We start from the raw sequence: 22,489 nt of genomic DNA, 5'->3' as shown, positions 1-22,489 counted from the left end.
AGAGGCTGGTGGCGGCAGCGGCGGCCGGGACCCGGGTGCCGGCGCGGGGGGCGCTGAGCGGCGGCCATGGGCAGGAAGGAGCGCGGTGAGCGGGGGGACGGGAAGGGGAAGGGCAGGGCGGGGATGGGAAGGGGTAGGGGTAGGGGTAGGGGCAGGGGCAGGGCAGGGCCGGCTCTGACCGCGGCGCCCCGCAGAGAAGAAGAAGTCGAAGCGGCGGCACGCGGAGGAGGACGAGGACGATGAGGACGAGGCCGCGGGCCGGGAGCCGCAGGAGGCGGTGCCGTCGGCCGCCGGGAAGCAGGTGGAGGACGGCGGCAGCAAGCTGGACGAGTACGGCGCCAAGGACTACCGGCTGCAGATGCCGCTCAAGGCCGACCACGCCTCGCGGCCGCTCTGGGTGGTAGGTGCGGGGCGGGAGGGCCGGGGACGGTGTTTCGGAGGGAGGGGGCTCACAGCGAGAGCCGGGCAGCACAGCACAACAAGGGTGTGAAACTGGACCTGACCGCAGCCTACAGCTTCCTCAGGAGGGGGAGTGGAGGGGCAGGCAGCGATCTGTTCTCTGTAGTCACCAGTGATAGGACCTGAGGGAATGGTGCCAAGCTGAGATAAGGGAGGTTCAGGCTGGACATCAGGAAGACGTCTTGCTCACCAAGAGGGTATTTGCACACTGGAACAGGCTCCCCAGGGACGCAGTCACTGCACCAAGCCTGGTGGAGTTTAGGAAGCATTTGGACTGTGTGTGTAATCACATGGTCTGAATTTTTGGTTAGACCTGTGTGGTGCCAGGAGTTGGACTCAGTGAGCCTTGTGGGTCCCTTCTAACTCAGGATACATTCTGTGATTCTGTGCTGGGGGAATGGGGCTGGAAACTTGTCTTGGCTCAGAGCAAGAAGCCCAATCTTTACTAGTTACTATGAGGGAAAAACACCCACGCTATTAATCTGGGAAAACTTTGTCAATCTGGAAGGTTTGTTTTCCATGCTATAGAAGGGTAAATTCTTAGGGTAAATATGTATTTGGGAAACATAAATACATTACCACCTGAATAGTGGAGTCTCTCTGTATCATAATGGCTGCTCTATAGGAAAGACCTTATTTTCTTCAAGTACCACTGGCGCACCCTCAGCATGTCCTTGTGTTTCCGTAGGCTCCCGATGGCCATATCTTTCTGGAAGCCTTCTCTCCGGTTTACAAATACGCGCAGGATTTCTTGGTTGCCATTGCCGAGCCCGTGTGCAGACCAACCCACATTCACGAGTACAAGCTGACTGCTTACTCCCTCTATGCTGCTGTCAGCGTCGGCTTGCAGACCAGCGACATCACTGAGTACTTACAGAAGCTGAGCAAGACTGGTGTCCCAGATGGAATAATTCAGTTTATCAAGGTAAGGCTGCTGTACTGCTACAAGGAATACATCTGTTGCTAGAGTCACTGTTTGGCGTGTTCCTAATGACTGCTCTTGTCTGTTTGCAGCTGTGCACTGTCAGCTATGGGAAGGTGAAGCTGGTGCTGAAACACAACAGGTAAGCGGCTCTTTGCATTGGTAGTGTGGAAGAAGTCTTCCAGTTGCACAGCTGTGCATGAATGGCTGTGGTCTTAGTGCGTGTGGATTTTTACAGCTCCCAGCTGTGTGTGTACGTGTGTTCATAAAGGGTCATGTTTTTAGTTGTTGAAAGTTTAATTCATTTGTTAATGATTTCAGTTGGTCAGCTCCCAGCTGTGTGTGTACGTGTGTTCATAAAGGGTCATGTTTTTAGTTGTTGAAAGTTTAATTCGTTTGTTAATGATTTCAGTTGGTCCTGAGCTACTGGTGGCTATCATTACATTGTTAAATGTAGGATACAAATTTTCTCTTCTGGCATGTTTCTTTTTTTGCTTGGACCTACAATATTCTCCTATATCCTTAAGGTTTTCAGATCATCTTAAGGTGAGATCATCTGACCAGGGTAGATAACGTGAAAGTACGTGATGCTTTTGGTGTGAGGCGTCTTCTAAAACTTCAGATTGTCATAATTTTTTATTTATTTATTTTTTTTAATTCCCTCCCCTAACACGGGGTACTTGAGAATGCATCTGGGAGAGCTGTAGATCTAAGCATCTGTGCCCCTCTTCCTATGTATGATTCTGTTGATTAGTTCATCCAGATGTTTTTCTTTGTTCTTTCCTTTTAGATATTTTGTGGAAAGTACCCATCCTGATGTCATTCAGCAGCTTCTGCAAGACCATGTTATTAAGGACTGTCGCCTGAGAAATGCTGAAGGTGAAGAAACGGAGCTCATTACAGAGACATTCACCAGTAAATCAGCGGTACGTGTGGCATGTTTTAAAGCAATTGAACTAACATTGGATAAATTATTAAGTAGCTTGGAGTGATTATTGTGTGCTTGTTGTGTCAGCAGTCACTTTCAGTTCTGTCAGCAATGCTCTGTACCTCGTTAATCAGCTCTGCTTCAATCTGTGTGGGGGGAGCATCTCCTACAGATCCCTTAGGTGAGAATTCCTTTCTATTTCAGATTTCTAAATCCAGTGAAGGTGGCTTTGGTCCATCCACATCACAAGGAGCGGATGCTCAGAACAAGCCAGATGTTCCAGCTGACTTATTTGAGTTCTATGAGCAGATGGATAAAGATGAGGAGGAGGAGGAGGAAACACAGACAGTATCCTTTGAAGTCAAGCAGGTGCGAGCACTTCTGTCTGGTAGCATTTGTAGGTTTGAGGGATGTGCCTGGGACTCACAAATAAGTGTGAGAACTTCATATAAAGTACAGTGCCTCTTTGTTTGGTGGCAGAGATCGTTGGAATGTGATAACATTTCTTTCCTTTCGCCTTCCAAATTGTTAGGATCTTCGTTTTCATTACAGAGGGAGGCAGACTGCACATGGTTCCTTCCCTGCCCAGAAGGGCAGTGCTCACAAGCTAGTGAGGCTTCCAGGAGCTGAGGGAGGTTCCCACTGCATGCAGCTCGATGCTGCTCTGTGCGAGACAAGGGAGAACTCAGTGGGGAGCAGATCTGCCAAATCTGCTGTTGGTTTCAGAACTTTTTTCTAGATGATTCATACTTACAGAAGGAACTCTTGGTGGTTCTGCTCTCAAAGCTTGAGATGAATGGCTGGAGAGTAGAGCACGGTCCTGGCTTGACCTTCAGAGAGCTTTTGTAACTTTATTCTAGTTGCTTCCTGGACTTGGTGATTGTAATGACGTCTTACTGGGCAAAACAGAAATAACAAAAAGAGAACTTTTTAATAACCAAAATATTTACTAAGAAGAAAAAACACAACTCTTGGTGATTGAATCAACTTGTCATTGTGGTGCAGTAACTGCATTGCAAGGGTATGAAGATTTTCCTTTTGACAGCTGTGCAGCTTTGGTAGGTCCTTCCATGTAACACACAGAACCTTTTGTGTCTGTTACTGAGCTCTTTGTGCAGGACTTCAGGGTGTAGTTGAGTCACTGCCGGATAAACAACACATCTGAGATTAATGCGTCATGTACTTCCATCTGTCTAAATAGTTCTCTCTAGTATGGACTGTTACTTAAAATGTTTGAGGGGCACGGGGGTGGTCACAAATGAAGTTTTTGAAATGAACTTTAACCCTTGCAGACTTCATGAGCATAAAAGATAAATGTAACTTCACCTGGTACTATGCAATCAGTGGTTGTTTAGAAAAAAGAAAAATAATTCAGATGTGGAGAATTTACCATCTGAAGCTTTGTCTCCTCCTCAGGAGATGATTGAAGAACTTCAGAAGCGTTGTATCCATTTGGAGTACCCTTTGCTGGCAGAATATGATTTCAGAAATGATTCTGTGAATCCTGATATTAACATAGATCTGAAACCTACAGCTGTCCTCAGACCCTATCAAGAGAAAAGCCTAAGGAAGATGTTTGGAAATGGGCGAGCCAGATCTGGTGTTATTGTCTTGCCATGCGGTAAATGCCTAAGTTATTTAGGGGTTTTGTTCCTTGGGGGTTTTGCTCTTTGTTTGCCTGTAATAAAGTAACTTCTAAATCTGATGATGACTGCTTAGGTTTCAAACAGTACTGGGGACTGTTCTGAGAACCAGTATGCAGAGTCCTGTTGGTTTTCAGCTAGCGGGTGATGAGACAGTGGTGAGAGAGAGCCCAGTAAGTAGAGCTCTCAGATGTGCGCTCAGCAGTGCTGTCAGTTTTCCCTGTAGTGACCAAAGAATTGTTTTGTGGTTATGATAAGTTAGGTTAATGTTATTGCTTTCACTGTGCCCTCTGAGTCAGCTCTGCTGGTCTTCCAGTGAAATAAAAAATGGCTGGTGCTGGAATAACGTGTTCTTTAGGTAGGAATAAGGAGCCTGGGGGGAACTGGGAACAAAAGCAGTGGCATGAAGAGGGCCTGCACAGACAGGTTCTGGACCAGGGCAGTTTGGGAAAGAAAGGAGGAACGTGAGGGTTGGGACAGCTCACGGGAAGCTGTAGAAGAAGTAGAAAACAGGAGAAAAACAGGAGACTGCTTGGCAGTGCCCTCGGTATTGGAGGTAGAGGGCAGGCACAGGAGGTAAGGTGAGGGCCTGAAAGAGTGTGGAAGGGATGAGGAATGGAGAGATGGAAGGACTTGCTCTGTGGTGGGATGGGCATAGCTGGCAGGGGCAGTGGCGGAGATGACACCTACCAGAAGCTTTCTGTGGCCACCTGGAATTTAACCTGCTTTTGAAAGGAAGAAAGCATAGAAAGCTTCTATGGCAAAAGCAAAGATTACAGTGATTTACTTGAGAAAGCTGCGAGGATGGGGCAATCCAGATGTTCTTACCAAAGAGAGTTCATTCTTTAAGACTGGTATACTACAGAAACAGTGAAAACTTTGCCCTTATATGATTTCATATCCTCTGTTTTCCTATTTCCCTTCCCTCTTTTTCTTGCAGTGCTGTCAGTGAGGTGAATGATGAGTGTCCCTCCTCCTCCCCTACAGGTGCTGGCAAGTCCCTCGTTGGTGTGACAGCTGCCTGTACAGTCCGCAAGCGGTGTCTGGTCCTTGGCAATTCTGCTGTGTCTGTAGAGCAGTGGAAAGCCCAATTCAAGATGTGGTCCACCATCGATGACAGCCAGATATGTCGGTTCACCTCTGATGCCAAAGACAAGCCCATTGGCTGTTCTGTTGCTATCAGCACATACTCCATGCTGGGACACACGACTAAGAGATCCTGGGAAGCAGAGAGAGTAATGGAGTGGCTTAAAAGTCAAGAGTGGGGCCTTATGATACTTGATGAAGTGCATACTATCCCTGGTAAGGAAATGGTGTACAAACCCCTCGTGCTATATATGCTGTTATTAAAGTTTCGTTGCTCATATGGAAGATTATGGGATTTTTTTTTTGCTATGTTGCTATGTTTCTCATGATAGTGTGTAGACCTGTGTCATAGGGTTTTGAGACTTAAACAAGTAAACTGCTTTGTTCTAATTTGCTTTTTGTCTGATGCTACAGAGTTTAGCTGACCATTGATTTTTTTTATTATTTTTTTTAATCCTTCAAACTAGCCACTTCATTCTCTATAATGGTAGTACAGTACACACATGCCTTCTCCTTTGGCATAGGGTGACAAACTGATCGCTAAGATACTTAAATTTATAGAATTTTGTTGTAGACAAATTTGTTATGTAGATGGTGGTACTCTCCTCAGGAATAGGACAGAAGTACTTCTGCTTTCTTTGCTTTTGAGATGTCATTGCACTGTAGGCTTAGCTTTTAATACCTATTTCTATTCCATAAAATACAGGTAACTATTAATGTCCCGAAATAGCTGTTGTATTTGAAGTTACTATGTAATTCAGATCTATGTTATTGGAAAGCAACAATGTAGCATTAAAGTGTCTGGGATAATCCTGGCTAAAAGTACCACCCAGGATTCTGATAACTGCTCCACCTTGCTGTCATGGTATAATTTGAATAATTTGGTCTCTGCTGAAATGATAGAGATACCTGCCATTTTAACAAAGTAGCATATTGCTGCTCCAGTTCTTTCACTCTTGTTCTTTCTTCATTTCATAAAAAAAAAAAAAAAAAAAAAAAAAAAGATACAGCACTTCCTGTGTCTACAAACTCTGCAAAGTCAGCCAAGAGTCCTCATGTCACAGATCTTTCTGTGAAATACATGATGTTAGGTAAGTCATGTAACCTCTCTGAATATATTATGTTTTTTTGGGGGAAACAGAAAGTAATACAAATGCCAGAAGGTTTACTGGGATTTTCACTGTATGTTGAGGGTGTGAACTGAAGCAGCAATCAGTTTAAAGTGTTGCTGTAGCACAGAATACTGTTAGAAGTGTATGTGAAATGGGGTGATATTTCCTAATGTTGTACTTGCTTTGTGTTCAGGAGTGGAGTTTTTTTTTTTTTTAATTGCAGGACTTGTATTCTAAATCCGTTTAGGAAAGAAAATTTGTTGCTCTCAAACAGAAAATTTGTCTTATGTTTCTTAGCAAAAATGTTCAGACGTGTGCTCACTATTGTACAAGCCCACTGTAAACTGGGACTGACTGCTACCCTGGTCAGAGAAGATGATAAAATTGTTGACCTGAACTTCCTGATCGGACCAAAGCTCTATGAAGCCAACTGGATGGAGCTGCAGAACAGTGGCTACATTGCTAAAGTGCAGTGTGCTGAGGTGATGCTCTGCTTTTCAGTACTACCAGTATATATTTAATATGTTTATAACCTTTTTTTTTTTCCTTTTTTTAGGGGGGAACAACTATAGAATTAAGTATTTATTTCACTTGTTCTGTAGCTCAAGCAAGGCTGTCACTGGTCAATATGAACACATTGCAAATCCAGTAGCATGACTTCAGCACTGTTTCTCTTCAGGCATTGTTGTGCTTGATCGGCTGTCCCCAGTTCAGTATTCAGGAATGTGAGCAGCAGCTGCAGAATTGTAGACCCACTTTGCAGGCGGCAGTCACGTTGTCTGATTTGATTTCATATGTTAAGCTCAGTTCAGTGTGGTGTTGGTCAGGTAGTATGCTTGAAGCTGCTTTTAATAGAGACTTCAACTGGTAGTCTGTAGTCTATTGAGGAAAATTATTTAACAAAGAAGGACAGTAGAAAGCTTACAAATAAGAAAACAGCTGCTTATTTCAAGCCTTAAGGCATGAGGGTGAAAATGGAAAACATGAAATTTGCTCTAGCTATTTCTTTTCAATATAATAGTGTGTGACCTCTAGTCTTTCCAACAAATGGATGAGATAAAAATCTGGTATCAGGTAAGTGGAAACCTTTCATACAGGCAGAATGTTAAAGTAGCCTTTCTGAGTCAGACTAAAGGTCTTGTTTAATATATTGTCTCTACTAATTGTAAAGATACTTAGAGAAGAGTATAAGAACAGGGCAGGTGTATCTGTTTCTTCTGATACCTCTCCAAGCCTTCGATCATTTATGAGCTATAACTGATACCTGCGTAACCCTCAGTGGGTTTCTTTTTCATGATCTCTTCTGGTCTCCCACTGAATAGAAGGAGAGTTTTAGCAGCCACAACTTGCTATGGTAGAGTTTCATAGCTTAACTCTCTCTTGATTTTTACCTGGATTAGTGTACATTTTTTGTATTTTATTTTATTTCAAACCTGTCTTGGCTAGTTTCATTTAATTCTTCCTAACTCCCATAGTGAGTGGGAGAAAAGATGCAGAATTTATTCCTTTTTATCCTTTCTGGGTCACTCTCGATTATCATCAAAACCTTATAACTGGAATACTAGTATCAACTGGTAGGAAAACATCTTCATAATTGTTCATTTTTGTCCTTATAGTGTAGAATCATGGGGGGTCTTCCACATGAGATAGCATTTCTTAAAAAATAAAATCCACAAGTAAGTGGATTGGATTTCCAGTCTCTTGCCTACTAAAGTACAAAGATTATTACGAAGATTACTAGCTGTGATAAATGTACTGGAGCTACAGTACATTACAGATAATTTATGAAAGCAATTGGTTGTATTTTTACATATTTATTACGTATAATATCCAAGGTTATTAATATGATCAGTCAATTAAAGTAAAGGAAAAATAAACCAAACTGACTTGTAGCAGCAGTATCTGCTACTTTCTCATGTGAGTCCATTGTTTTCCTTTTGGACTTTGTGCAAACCAGGGGTAGTGGAGCTTATGTACTTTTTGAAAGTAATAGAATGCAAAGAAAGAGTATCTAGAAAGTATCTAGGTGGAAAGGAGAATAATTGGTCTGCAAATTCAGATCTGACAGTGTTAAGGTACTTTGGTTAATTCCACCACCAACGTGATTTCTCAGTCCATGAAATTTAAATTTAATTTAAAATTAATAAATTGATATTTTTATCATTAAATTAATTATTTTTATTATTTTATTAATTAACTATTTATAAATTAAAATTAATAATTAAAAATAAAAACTTAATTAATAATGTTCAAAGTTTAGGTATTGTTCAGTATAACTAATATTGAGACACTGGAAAGTAAAGTCTGTGTTGCCTTTCTCCTGAATGACATGTAAATTGATATTCTTAAGGCCAATGTTTTGAAATAATACTCTGAGATATTGCTAAAGCAGAGAATCAAAACAAAAAAAATTGATGTCTGGAAAATACTAATACATGCACAGCTGCATTGCTTATTTGTTTGGATCACCTTGGCATGCTATAGAGAAGTAGCATCTCTTACCAGCTATTCTCCATAGCCTTGCAAGAAGCCTAGCTCACTCTGTAAGTGCAGTTCTTGCCAGGTGACAAGAGAGGGCAGTGCTGCTGTCTGATTAGGCAGGGCATGGCCACTGCAGGTATTACTCTTTCGCGGTGCCAGAAGAGAGAGCAGCAGTTACATGAACAGCTGCAGACTGTTAAAGTAATTAACTTGTTCATACAGTTTTGTTCTGTAATGAAGACTAAATGTGTCTTTAGGTTTTCAGAATATGGGTGAAAGTGAATTTTTAGGGAAAAGGCGTTGACTGCAGTGGCAGGGAGATTATACAAAGTTCGTTCCCTTAATACTTGCTTTCTAATATGTGGTAGCATTCAGTGAAACTACCAGGTGTGAAACTTTTTTCCAGTCCTGTTCCAGTCGGTCCCCTGCCTGTTCCTGTTGTGGTCACAGTGCCACAGCCTGTACCTTTCACCCTTTTAGTACAGAAGTTACTGTATTAAGATTTGTGATCTGCACTGTACAGAAAGCTTTCATGTATTATCAACCCCCAATATCTTTTAAATTCCCTCTGGGATACAAAAAATAACTGGGGGTTACTGTGTATGTTTCCTAATTCTAGGTTTGGTGCCCAATGTCACCTGAATTTTATCGAGAATATGTAGCCATCAAAACAAAGAAACGGATACTGCTCTACACCATGAACCCAAATAAGTTCCGAGCCTGCCAGTTCCTGATTAAGTTTCATGAGCGACGGAATGACAAAATCATCGTTTTTGCTGACAATGTGTTTGCACTGAAGGAGTATGCAATTAGGCTTGGAAAGTAAGTGTTCCCAACCAGTGATGGCACTGTTGTTTTTCTTCTTCCTGGAAAGTTATCACACAGATTTCAGTCACCGCTAGACATTTATTGTAATTTTTTGATTTAACTCCAATCCTTTTATATAGAAAGGAATTCAGGAGGCTATTCTCTGGCATTACGATGTTATTCCAATGTAGAACAGTTTGAAAAGAATCTCTGATTAGCATTTGGCTCAGAGGAGTTTTTATGCAAGTTTACTGTGAATGACTTATTATTTCTCCATTTTCCATTATTATTAGCTGGTGGGCAAAATCAGGGGGCTTTTTAAAAAAGTTACCAGAACTCTTTCTATAATAGAGAGGCAGGGGAAGCTATGATCTGGGAGGCACAGTTTCAAATGAACTGGATCTTTCTGATCTTTTGGAGCCCATGTCCTTCTTGTTCAGGTTCTCAAAAGGTCTTAAACTTTTTTTTTTTTTTTTTTTTTTTTTTTTTAAACAAAAGAGAGAACCTTATTTTTTTGTACTTTGGTGAAAACAGGCACAGAAGCTGGCCTTGTCCTTTCTGTGAAGAGCCCAAATAAAATTTTGCCGGAAGCTGTGGTGCATGTTGACCATATGATTTCATGTCTAGGAATTTCAGTAGTACTTAGCAAAGCCACAAACGAATCTCCTTACACTTTCCAAAATTTCTGCTCAGTTTTGACTGATGGTAGTTTAACAGCCATGTTGTGCTGGCTTGCTGTGGCATCAAAGAGCAGAGCTAATAGTGCTGGATGAATTCCAACACCCGTGGTCTCTTTCATCATTTTTTAAATCTGTCTGGACAGAGATTAGCTATAATGATGCCTCTGGAATGTCGCTAGCAGCGTTCAGTGCACCACAGAAAAAGAGCCTTTAACAAGGACACATACAGGGAGGGGGTGCTTGCTAAATAGCACAACAGTTTTTAATGGGGTAGATGCTGTAGAAGTATGGCAGCATAATTAGTTGAAGAAATATTAGGTACTTGCTTTTCACGTTCTTGACTCAGTTCTCCTTTCCACGCATCATGTATGGAGTTCCAGTTTACAGAGACATGTTAAAAGGAAAGGACAGTTGCAGTGCTAGATGAGTGTGAGAGTGTTTTAATGACACCCCTGTGCCCGTTCCTCCTCAACCCCCACGTGTTCCTTTGGTACTGGCAGGGAAAGGCCATGCACATGACAGGAATTAGTTTGTCTATAACTTCTGGGGCCATGGAATTCAAATTTGCTTGGCCAGCTTTTACTGTCATGAGTCGTTCATCGAGAGTTGTATAACTTGGGCTGTTTATTTTTTACTGGTGCTGTTAATATATTTAAATGGCTGTTTTTGAAGGACTGTCCTTGTGTAGTTTTGACAATATGTCAAAATATGGGAGAGGCATCTTTATAGATCCCTCAAGCACCTTTTTGTAGGAAATGAAAGGTTTCATTTAAAAAAAAAAAAAAAAAATCAATTAGCACTCCACATTCTATGTTCTGGAAAGTACTTAGATGCATCTTAATTATGGTGAAGTAGGGTGCAGGGACGGTGGGGCTTAAAATGGAGGACTGATAGCCTAGCAGTTCAGGTTATTCTGTGCTTAATTTAAATTTTCTTCCTAGTAGCTTGTATGGTGCTATGTTTGTATTTCTGATAAAGATAGTGTTGATAATACAATGATGATGTTTTAGTTGTTGCAGAGCAGTGTTTTCACGGAATTGAGGTCTGTTCTGTTTCTCACGCTGCCCCACCAAGCGAGGAGGCTGGGGGTGCGGCAGCTGGGGGGGACGCAGCCGAGGCAGCTGGCCCAGGCTGGCCACAGGGGTGCTGTGGACCACAGGATGGGTGTCCTGCTCAGCACTAAAAGCTGAGCGGGAGAAGTGTGCCAGGGCTGCAGTTGCTTGGGGGCTGCCTGGATATTGGTTGGCTGGTGGTGAGCCATTGAATTTTACTTCACTTGTTCTTCTTGGTTTTGTTTCTCTTTGTGTGTTCGTTTGTTTTGTTCTCCTCAAAACCTGTATGAAACCTATGAGTTTGCTCACTTCTGCCCACTGATTCTCTCCTCCATCCCACTGTGGGGAGAGTGAGTAGGTGGTGGTGTGGTGTTAAACCACAACGCTCATTTTTGGCACCCAGTTTGGGGCACGGATGAGATAACAGGTTCAACCAGAGTGCATTGGAGGAAATTTAAAATTACAGTATCAGTTTTACAGTTTCTGGTTGAAATATTTGCTAATTCGTTGTCAACATTGTTTTATTTAGTCCATGCCATGCTTCCTTTTTTGCTGAGTACCAAATATGAGAGCTTGTTAAAGGCTGTTCTTGGCTTTTTCAGTTTGCTGTGATGTGTAGCACTTTAGTTTTGTTTTGCTTGGGAGATGTATGGCAAAAGCATTGGCCTTGAACCTAACCTGGTATTTGGGCCCTGAATTGCTGGCATCCCTGTACTTTAGGATCCATCTGGTAGAGACAATTAAGAATTAATGCTTTTTTCCTTTTTTTCCTCTCAAAGCCAATTTGTGGATAAAACAAAGAATAACACCTTCCCCTTTTTTTCCTGTGTTGTAAACTGCTTCTGTGTTGTAGGCAGGTACCTCTGATGCTCTGGGACTTCACCCACCCCGAACAGCTGTGGGATCCCAGTGAAGCGATAAAATGTTTGAAGGAAGTGAATTGTTAGAGAAGCATGGATTTTCAAGTGTTTAAATAGGAAGCAAAGGTTGCAGCTGTTAATGTGCTAACTCAGTAGATTTGAGGAAAACGTCTTTTATTTTAACAGCTGCCTCTAGTCTTTCATGTAGGCCTAGTACATGTATTTGGTCTCATCTACAGCTTCACTGGTGCACATAATTGCAAAACATTTGTAACTACCAGAATTTATTTCTGGCAGGCTGGGTTGTTGTAAAGGGTTCCACAAGCTGGATAGCTGCCATAAACGTCCCAACAAGCTAAAAGCAAACTGTAAGCTGTATCAAAATGTGGTCTATTCTTTTATCAGTTCAAATGTGTTCTGTGCTTCCTGTTGTGGTATCTTTGTGAAGAAATGACTTAGAAACCTTGATTTGGTTTAATTTGCATTTGTTCTGTGGTTTGTTTTGTCGTTTTTTTTTTTTTTTTTTTTCCAGACCCTATATATATGGTCCTACTGCACAAGGAGAAAGAATGCAAATTCTACAAAACTTCAAGCACAATCCAAAAATCAACACTATTTTCATTTCCAAGGTAATTGAGGACTTAGTGTGTTATTGTATCCATTTTCAGAGTGAACTTTATTTAAGAGCAAGTTATATATGCACGTTGTGCATTGCCCATCTTTGTATTGCAGGTAACAAAGGTGTACTTTGTACTCAGTCTTTGTTTATGAAACCTGCATATAAATATAAGATGCTGCTCAGAGACTGCTTCTGTGTTGTAGGTAGGGGATACGTCCTTCGATCTACCAGAAGCCAATGTTCTGATTCAGATTTCATCCCATGGTGGGTCTCGAAGACAGGAGGCTCAAAGACTGGGGCGAGTGCTGAGAGCCAAAAAAGGTAAATGAGATAGTTCTTAGGCTCTGTTTAGCATTTAAGTAATTATTCAGTTTAAATGGAATACGGAAACGTAAACAAAATAAACTGTGTCATCATAAATAAGCTGTTAGGTTGAGATCACATGGGAGAGGTTTTTTTGACAATAATATAGATGCCACCCTGTCTTTCACTTGCATCATATTTTCTTTCCTTTCTTTCCAGCCAGAAATGTATTTTCTTAAATATTTTCTCACATCTTTTTTGCCCTTCCATTATAATGTTGTTTCACTGTTGCCAGAATAACTCTTGAGTTTTTTTCCCAATTTTTGTTTCACTTTTAACAACTTAAAATTAGCTTTGTCAAATATGCGTAATATCAGTAGAAGCATTCAATGTTTCTGGAGCCAGAACTCATGATGATTTATTTTTTTTTTCCAAAATTTGTGGATTTTGAATATATTGTATGACCATAAAACAAGTATTGTTGCTATTATTTGATTCTGGCTTTTAACGATTGGGGGATTCTAGGGGATAAGTAAATTGTAAACTGCAAAGCTATTTGTCTGGGGTATCTGTGGAGTTCTTCCCCTGTAGTTGAAGTGCCAGTGAGCTCTGCTGACATGACAGACAGGAGGATTTCTGGCTGGTGTTAGCTCCAATGCTTGCAGTAGGTGGCTCAAGCAGCCTGACTGACAGTGATACGATTGATTAAAAGATGTAGTAGGCAGCTTTTTCAGTAGAAGTTTTTCAGGCGGGCTTCCTGTCCAGCATTTTAGCACAGTTGTTAGTCACTAGCAGGTTTGTATAAACCAGTTGTAACCAGCCTGCTGGTTTGGTGTGGTTTAGGTTAAGTGCAAGTTGTCAAGCAATTGCTCTCATTGAGAACAAATAAATAGAAAGCCACCACAATGGAAAAACTTTGTCTGAAAAAGGAATAGATGTTGTCCGCTTCTGTTGAACCGTGGTTCATTTTGTTGTAATGAGGCTGTGAAATTAATTCTTTATGGTGGCTTCTAGAGTCAGTCAGTAGAGATCACCTAGAAAACTGTCTGATTGTACTGACTTTTTCATTTTTGTGATGGATAAGCAGAAGGTCGGTAGGATTTAAACTTTTGTGTAGGCAGGGTTTTAGGAATCGCATCTTTGGTTACTGGAAATCTGACTGATGACTCCCATCCATTTTTAGTTTGAGGAATATTATTGGGAAGGTGGTAGTGGGGTGCTTCTGTCACATTTTTTTTTATGTTTCAGTTTGTGTGGAACTAAGGAGAACTGTTTCTTAGACATGAATTTCTGGTTGACTTGATGAACTGAATGTTTCCTAACAGACACTGACTTAAGGCTGTTCCATTAGCTGTTAAACAAGGAATGCTTAATCTGCTGTATTTCAGTTTATATCTTCCCAAGACAAGTTAAAAAGTAGCTCCAGGCAAAAGTGGTTCTGCTTCAAGAGTTCGCTTGTACAAGGTGGTAATAAGTTTGAAAGTTGGTTTATGTCACAGCCTGTTAGCACTTATTTTAGAAAGAGTGAGTATTCACTAGGGAAGCAGTCATAATTTAGTGGAGGCTGTAACTGTCAGCTGGAGAGTGAAATTATTCATAGTTCTGTGTTTGTCTATCTGGAAAAATGACTCTTGTAAGCAGGGTAGGGGTTTTGTTTTTTACCTCTGTTTTTGTGTCGTTTAGGAAATCTGACTTTCTTGCCCTTACACAGACTTGCTTATACCTATAATTTTCTTCCTGCCAAAGCACTCTCTGCAGTGTTGTCTTGGTACCGTTCAGCAAAGGCTCTTTTTGTTGAATGGAGCTAAATGCCAGAAACACGACAGACCCTGGGACTTGCCTGGTTCACATTAAATCTTCAGGCAGAAGTCATGGGTACTTATTTAAACAGTAAAGCCGTAAGTCATTTTCAGGAAAGAATGACGTCTTACTATGGGCCTTAATGCTTTTTTTCTGCTTACCAACATGCCAGTGTTACAGAGCTGTTGGGCTGGAGCCAAAACCATTTAAAATGGATTCACTTAAGATAAATAACTCTGCTGCTGCTTTTCTCAGAAAGCCCTTCATTTGGTCCAGCCTTCCTATATCCCTTTTTAAACCTTGCTGATTTTGTTCGTTCTTTTTCTGGATTACAGAGAAGAAATGGGAGAATCACATAGAAACTGGATATTCATGATAGTTCTTTATATTGACCTTGTGTTTTTTGTTTGTTTGTTTGTTTTTTGTTTTTTTTCAAAGAGTGTATGTCTGTACATCAGTGAAGGAAAATTAAGTGTTTTTTGGGAGAGTAATGCTTTGAGTTAGAAACACTAAAAATCTGAAGGAAAATTAACTTTTTTCTCTTTAGTTCTTCTTTCAGTTTTTCATTCCTTGATAATTCCCTTAGCATGAGATTGTTTTAGAAAAATTGTGTTACTCTAAAAGAAAATGTCTGGAAAGCACATTTTGAATGCATGCTGACTATTTTCTTTTTAAAATGGGATTTGTTTTACAAATAATTGTGGTTTTGCAAAACATAAAGAGCTTTTTATAAATAAAAATTATTCTTAAAACAATTTGTACTTGCACTTGAAATCTACATACACAGTTATTTTATGTGCAGTTTGTACTTACTGCTGAGGCTTTGTTTGAAGATGCATACAAAACCTGTGTTAGTGAATTAACAAAGTCTCGGTGAGACCTTGTTTTTTAAAAGAGTACCTAGTGCTGTTTAGGTAAGAGATATAACAACTTCAAGGTTGTTTTTGTTTGCCTTAAAAAAAAAAAAAATGTTGATGTTAAAAGGTGCACAGGCTGGTTTATCCTAAGACTGCTAACTCTGGTTTACATTGATAAAAGTTTTTCTTTGTATTTTACGTTCAGCTTTTGGATGTGTATTAAAATCCTTGTTTTGACTTTTTACTACTTATTTGCAAGTCTGTTATGTAAAGAATTTTATCTTTTACTTTGTCTAGCATAGCAAAGAAGCAGGTTCTTCTTGGAGTACCAGCATAACTGTGATAGTCTAAAGTTCTTTTTCCAGTTTTTTCCCCTTAACCCTTGCTCAAGTTACTAAGAACAAGAGTGGGAATTTCCATGTGATATGCTTTGTCGATCTATTTATGGTTTGGGTGCAGTTTGTCTTTAAAATAAACTTTACAAATTGATTTTGTGGAGAGATGGCTTATTTAAACACCTGGTTTTACTGTTTAGTCCTTTTTTTTTCTTGGTTACAGTGTTCCAGATGGAATTAATCATTTGATGTCTTTGTCTCCTAGGCATGGTTGCAGAGGAATACAATGCCTTTTTTTATTCTCTTGTGTCCCAAGACACTCAGGAAATGGCATATTCAACCAAGCGACAACGGTTTCTTGTAGATCAAGGCTACAGCTTCAAGGTAACTCATCCCTTCTGTTTACTATACATATATAACATTCACAAATCACAGAATTGTAGGGGTTGGAAGGGACCTCAAGAGATCATCAGATCCAACCCCCAGCCCAAAGCAGGTTCCGTGCTTTCATATTCATATATTCATATTCTTTCATTTTACTACTAGGTCAAATACTTGAGAACTCCTGTTGCGGAATGTATTAATGAAGGTTTTGCTTGCAGGCAAAAACTGTTCCAGTGTTGTTTTTTCATCTATATTACTGTGAGGGTAGATACAAGTAGTTTAATACAACTTCTAGGAAGGTCAGTATTCTAACTTCAGACCAAGTAGGTGCAGGGGAGTGAGGCAGAACTTCACTTGTGTGGTTGGTTTATGCTCATCCTCTTCAGTTGTCCATCCATGCAGGCCTCTTATTAGTATATTATCATACTACTTGTACATTAAATATTGTTGATGGTTGGTCATGTTTTGGTGGCCAGCAGCTATTGAGAAAATTTCCAAAGCATCACAAATCACAAATAATGTTCTCTGCACTTCGTTCTGAAGTATATCACCCAAATCCAAAATGGCTATGTTGAATGTTGATTGGTGAAGAAATGACAGAATTTACTTTGGAAAAAAACTAACTGGGGAGTAGAAATCTTCCTACCTACAGCTAATATGTAGTCCTCAAAATGGAGAAGATTTTCAGTGTTGACTACATAACAGAGCCATGACTGTAAGTCAGAAGTTTCTCCTTGAGTCCTTTCATAAAGGACTTAACACCATCTCATTTCTCCAGTCATGTGTTGTTTCCTCTCTTCTTATTTTTATATTTTTAGATGTGTGATGACCTGTAAGGATACTCTTCAAACCATCTGACTTTCAAGATTGTTCTCTTGATTGTTGTTTCATTGGCTAGGGTAGTCAACAAGCTCCAAAGTGCGTCCTCTCTTGGATACAGTGATAGTGAGACATCAAATTAGATACAGTTACAGCACTGTCTGTCCTGTCAAAAACTAGCTGCTGCAGCCAGTAGGCACAAGCCCTGTCTTCCAAGGAAACCCTGAAATTTGTGCACCCTTTGTACTTCAGTGTATTATGTACATAGATATGTCATCTTCCTCCAGACATAAAATCTCATTCCACCAAAGTTCCTCGATTTTATAGAGCCCAAGGCCTATAATTTTTATTTTAATCTGCAGGCTATGCTATATGCTCATCTCTTTGTTGGTTAGAGGCAACAGTGTCTCATGATAGCCCTTGCTTTCAAGTATATTTATTCCTTTACAACTGGAGTTTCACTGCTCTTATTAGTAGCATTCCCAAAAACGCTTCTTCCAAGAAACATGGCTGAGAAGTAAAAGATAGGGTTCCCATACGTGCCTTTAGGAAATGAGCTCTAGCTTATGATGTTGAAGAATCCTGCAAGAATTGCACCAGGTGAGAGAGCAAGCAGCCTCTGCTGGATTGCACTTGACCCTAGCTGTTGAAGATCTTTATTTTTGTGAGGCATATGTGCACTGTGGGATATCTCTGTGGGTAAAAACTGAACTGCAGCCACCCCAAAGTAAACTGCCTTGTAATCAGTGCCCCCATTAAGGAGAGCTTTAAGGAGCTGAAACAGATGTCACAGTCTTTAGAGGTAAAAGCCTTGTTTTGCTTTGGAGTGAATATACTTTGTCAAAATTGCAGATCGGTTAGCTGCAGCTACTTAAAACTGTATCTATGTAGCTATAGCCAAAATGTTCAGAGAAATCCCTTTGCTTATATTTGAATGCCTTGGATGATGTAACGAAATAAGGAGTTAAAATAGAGGGTTTGTATTTTGCAAGGAAGACCTACTTCTGGGAGCTTTGAGTTGGTATGGGAGTAAAGTATTACAAGTGGCAGCTGTGAGTGTCTGAAGCAACATTTTAGCTGACCAGTCCTGGAGTGTTCTTTATTTGCAGTTGAGTAACAAAATGTTAGAATATCTATTTTTCTTCTGTTTGCCAAAGTTTAAGCCTTAGTCATAGCTGGCATCAAACAAGAGCAGGGCTGGAAGAAACTTGAAGAAACCATCTATTGTGTTTCTTCATTACAAGCCAGGATCAGCTGTGTATATGTCATTCCCAGCAGATGTTTGCCATCATGACTCTACCTCATCTTTAGGTAATTATTTCAGTGCTGATATCTTCTCCTTTGTAATTTTTGTTCCTAATGCTCAACCTTACTAAAAATTCAGTACTGCCTTAAGAAGGTAACAGTTTGCGCTTTTCTTCTAGGATTTACTTTCTTCTTTTAATCTTTCAATAGCTCCATTCTCTGCCTTTCACCAAAAAAGAGAACTAGATTAATATTTGTTTGCTAAGTCACACATTTTGTCTTTGCTTCTTAAATAGAGCCTTGTCATCACAATTTGCTACTTGGAGTCTTAATTATTTAAAAGATTTTTCTTTAGCTAACCAAAGTTTAGTTTTTTACTGTGTTGTGGTTTTGAGGTTGAATGTGGGATATATTTGAATTTTAAACCAATACCAGAAGTATTAGTATACTATATCAAAGACCTGGGGATCACTTAAAACTTGGCATCTGATGAGCTGCTTAAAAAAATTATGATGCAGTGGGAATTCTTTCCGTTCTGTGAATCATGTTAGCACTGTTTTGCAACAACTGGAAACAGGCTAATGCAATTTAAAATTGCTTCTCGTGACTCCATTTTAGATTTGAGATGGTTATAGCACATGTGCTTCTTAATCAACAAGAGAGACAACAGTGTTAATTTGACCATGTAATAGGATGGATTACTTCCCTGATTGGATTCTTAAAACTAGACTTTTTCAGACATCCATTTTTGATTTAAAAATTGCCGTTGACAGCAGCCCACAACATGGATTGGTCGTACTAGTATTTCCGTTTTCTCTGTTTTTCAAAAACACTGCTTTGTGTCTAATGTGAATTTGTTTTGCCTTAAGCTGTATTTCTGTTGTTTTATCAGTCTTTGAGATCAGATGCAGCCCAGATTACTGATGTAATTACTTTCTAATTCTGCTGACTCTAGATGAACTGTAAAAGGAGAATGAGGAGGGAAAGCACTAGATAATTGAAGGAAATGGCTGAATTTGAATGTCTCAAAGTGTCTTCAGGATGAAAACATGGTGGGAAAAGTGGGATTCTCATGTATAAATGTATGCTTACCAGAACACATTTAACTGCGGGAAAAATTCTTGTGAAGTGTTCAAAATAACTTGCTTAAGAAAGCAAGCTGCCTATTCTCATGCTTCATAACAGAAACTTGAGAGCTTTACAATTCTTCAGAAAAGGAGAATTTTCAATTAATGAAATATATGGCACTATATTGCCAGTAGATGGCATGTGCCCTGCATCCATGGTTATCAAATGATTTACTAGGAATTTTGAAAAGAACTAACATAACACCCACTTTATTTTTGTGTGCTTAGACGCAAAATTGAAAGAGTCGTTTTGCTATGCTGCTGCTGTTTAGTTGCAGATTGCTGTTTTGTCTCTCAACAACTGATTGGGAATCTTAATGTTATTTTTTTTGCCCATATTCATAAATATTTATGCTAAAATTCTTAGTGCCTGGAAAGCTAATGGATTAATTTTATGAACTATAAAGCACTAGTTCATATAACAGTTGGGGCTGGAAGGAATGTTAAACATTATCTAATTCTAACCCCCTGCTATGGGCAGGGACACCTCTCACTAGACAAGGTTGCCCAAAGCCCCATCCAGTGTGGCCTTGAACACATCCAGGGATGGAGCATCCACAGCTTCTCTGGGCAACCTGTTCCAGTGCCTTACCACCCTAGGAATGAAGAATTTACTGTGTTTACATAGTAAAGAATTTACTGAATCATAACTAGACAAACCTACAGCCTGCAGCATGAAGTTAACTTTCAGTAAAGTTCCTGATCAAGCTGGTATGGAAGTTGTTCAGCTGACATTCTCTGTCCAGAACTGCCTTTTTTAAGAAGGAGAGAGGTTTGTATTTCGCATTTCTAGCCAGAACATAACGGGGGTACATAATAGGGTGGGGGGTACACTTGCACTCCCACCACAGGTAATAACAGTTCAAGGCATTTTCAGCAGGATGCCTTCTCTTGGTTTTGAGCACCAACACTCAAAGAATGAGAATCCCTACCTTGTACTTTGCTTTGTTTCTTAGGTAATAACAAAACTTGCAGGCATGGAAGAAGAAGAACTGTCATTTTCATCCAAAGAAGAACAGCAGCAGCTTCTCCAGAAAGTCCTGCAAGCATCTGACCTAGATGCTGAAGAGGAGGTAGTTGCTGGAGAGTATGGTTCAAAGTCAGTTCAGGTAATGAAAAATGTTCTGAAAATGATAACCACGTATGCTGCAGAACTGAACCATCCCATTTTAATTCTGAATGTGATGACATCATTGATGCCTTAATATCTTTGTGAAACATTGGAAAATGTTTTTAAGCTGTATTAGTACTTTGCTGCTAATTCATTTGTTGGGCACTAGAAGGAAGTTAGACAAATAGAATTCTCGTCCTGCCTCATCGTATTTGAAGATGATGACCCATCTATTGTTGCAGATTTTGAAGTTCATCTTTTCAGTCACAAGCAAGCAATATTTTAAAACACTTTTAAGATAGGCATATGTCAGAGCACATACATACCCTCTTGTGATCCTTGTGATCCTTGAATCGTGTCCCAGTTTCTCTATGCCACAGGGGCACTGTTTAAAGTCTATAAACTTAGAGTGAGTGGTGGGCAGTGACTTTCTTTGTAGAAGTTCTTTAAGAAAAAAATTTCAAAGGCTTTTGGTGTTGAGGTCAGTAAATGAATAGTGCTGCCCCGTAACTAGGGGATCAGTAGGTTTGAGCTGATCAATGTAATCACACAATCACCTGTTTCTCCCCTTTCCTATAGGTGTCACGTCGTACAGGCACAATGAGCTCTCTGTCAGGAGCAGATGACACAGTTTATATGGAATACCACACATCTCGGAGTAAGGCATCTACAAATAAACACATCCATCCACTTTTTAAACGATTCCGGAAATGATGGTCTTCGTGTGTGCATCTTGTTAAAACTCTGGATCCAGTTACCTGTTTCTATAACTAAAACTATGGATTTGCAATTTCTGGCAGGTCCTCTAAAAGACTTCTTTGAATGCATCTATATGGCCACGTATTTGCTTGGCAATGTATGTGCTCCTATGGATGAATGTGAAAGGAGAAAAGGAACTAAATCCCATCACAGCAGAGACATTATCTTGTGATTGGATGCTGGTTACGCCTGTCTGATTGCCAGGGTAACTAATAGAGTTTATTTTTATCAACTGAAGACTCTTTTTCAGAAGAATTCTGAAAAGGTTTTGTATATGAAGTTTGTACTGATGTTAGAAATATTATTTATCTGATTACTGTGTCTGCTTAACAAAGTATTGACGTTTAAAATGCTTAAAAATCATTCATTGAACTGAACAAATCCTGATAGGAGCACTTGACAGAATGTTTTTAAACTGGGAGCTAGTTTATACTCATGACTTAGCTCATCGTAAAATTCTAACAAATTGTTTGAAGAATTTTGAATTGCTAAGACAAGAACAAAGAGGGATTCTATCTCCAAAGTAAACTAGAGGAAAGCATTAGTAAATACAAATAAACTCTGTGCTCCATTTTCCTCATTTTTCTTGCTACTGTTGAGAAGTTGCTGAAATAAAAACTTTCTTTTGTCATTTCTATTTATTAATCATGCAATAAAAACATCTTAACTGTTAAACAGTGCAATGCCACTATAGAAATTACTGTTGAATCACTGTTTGGACTAGCCACACGGTGACTTGGAAGCAGAGATATGAAGAAGAGAATCCTGGGTTTGAGGCTTTTTTCTTAATGAAGACAATGCATTAATGTTCTAGAAAATGTGAGGGGAGAGAGACCATTTTTAAAAAGACTAGCATTTAATATTGTGACAATTATACTACTTAGTATTGTATTGTGGATTTGTTTTATTTTTATATTTTTGTGAGTATAGTGTTTTAGAAACAACCTGTGAAATAATATTGATCTTGACTAGCTCTTCTAGCAACAGTTAATGGGAAGATAATTTAGCATACTGGGAGGGGTCTGTGGCAATGGAGTAGCTGAGAAAGTAAGCCCATGGCCCTCAGCATAATTCTCTGTACCACACTTTATTAAGTGCTT

General features: G+C 39.8%; 1 protein-coding gene across 1 annotated transcript; it reads left to right on the top strand.

Annotated features, from left to right (window-relative positions):
• ERCC3 (ERCC excision repair 3, TFIIH core complex helicase subunit) lies at positions 1-22,020 on the top strand. The gene is made up of 15 exons (XM_084523015.1): positions 1-85; positions 195-400; positions 1,148-1,384; positions 1,474-1,523; positions 2,172-2,307; positions 2,514-2,678; positions 3,726-3,930; positions 4,940-5,254; positions 6,448-6,632; positions 9,251-9,453; positions 12,563-12,659; positions 12,853-12,970; positions 16,210-16,328; positions 20,476-20,628; positions 21,210-22,020. The coding sequence occupies exons 1-15, from the start codon at positions 67-69 to the stop codon at positions 21,342-21,344; spliced, it is 2,343 nt and encodes a 780-aa protein (XP_084379141.1). The 5' UTR covers positions 1-66; the 3' UTR covers positions 21,345-22,020.
• Positions 22,021-22,489: the final 469 nt, after the last annotated feature.

Source organism: Aythya ferina, assembly GCF_964211825.1.
Source record: "Aythya ferina genome assembly, chromosome: 6".
Classification (NCBI taxonomy): Eukaryota; Metazoa; Chordata; class Aves; order Anseriformes; family Anatidae; genus Aythya; species Aythya ferina.
The sequence above is the reverse complement of the archived record's forward strand: the minus strand, read 5'-3'. Positions and strand labels throughout refer to the sequence as shown.

What these genes read in the sequence shown, in the direction of transcription:
- ERCC3 (XM_084523015.1), top strand. An exon ending in TGAAGTGCATACTATCCCTG is followed by an intron (nt 5,255 to 6,447) that starts GTAAGGAAATGG and finishes TATGTTTCTTAG; the next exon opens with CAAAAATGTTCAGACGTGTG. An exon ending in ACACTATTTTCATTTCCAAG is followed by an intron (nt 12,660 to 12,852) that starts GTAATTGAGGAC and finishes TCTGTGTTGTAG; the next exon opens with GTAGGGGATACGTCCTTCGA.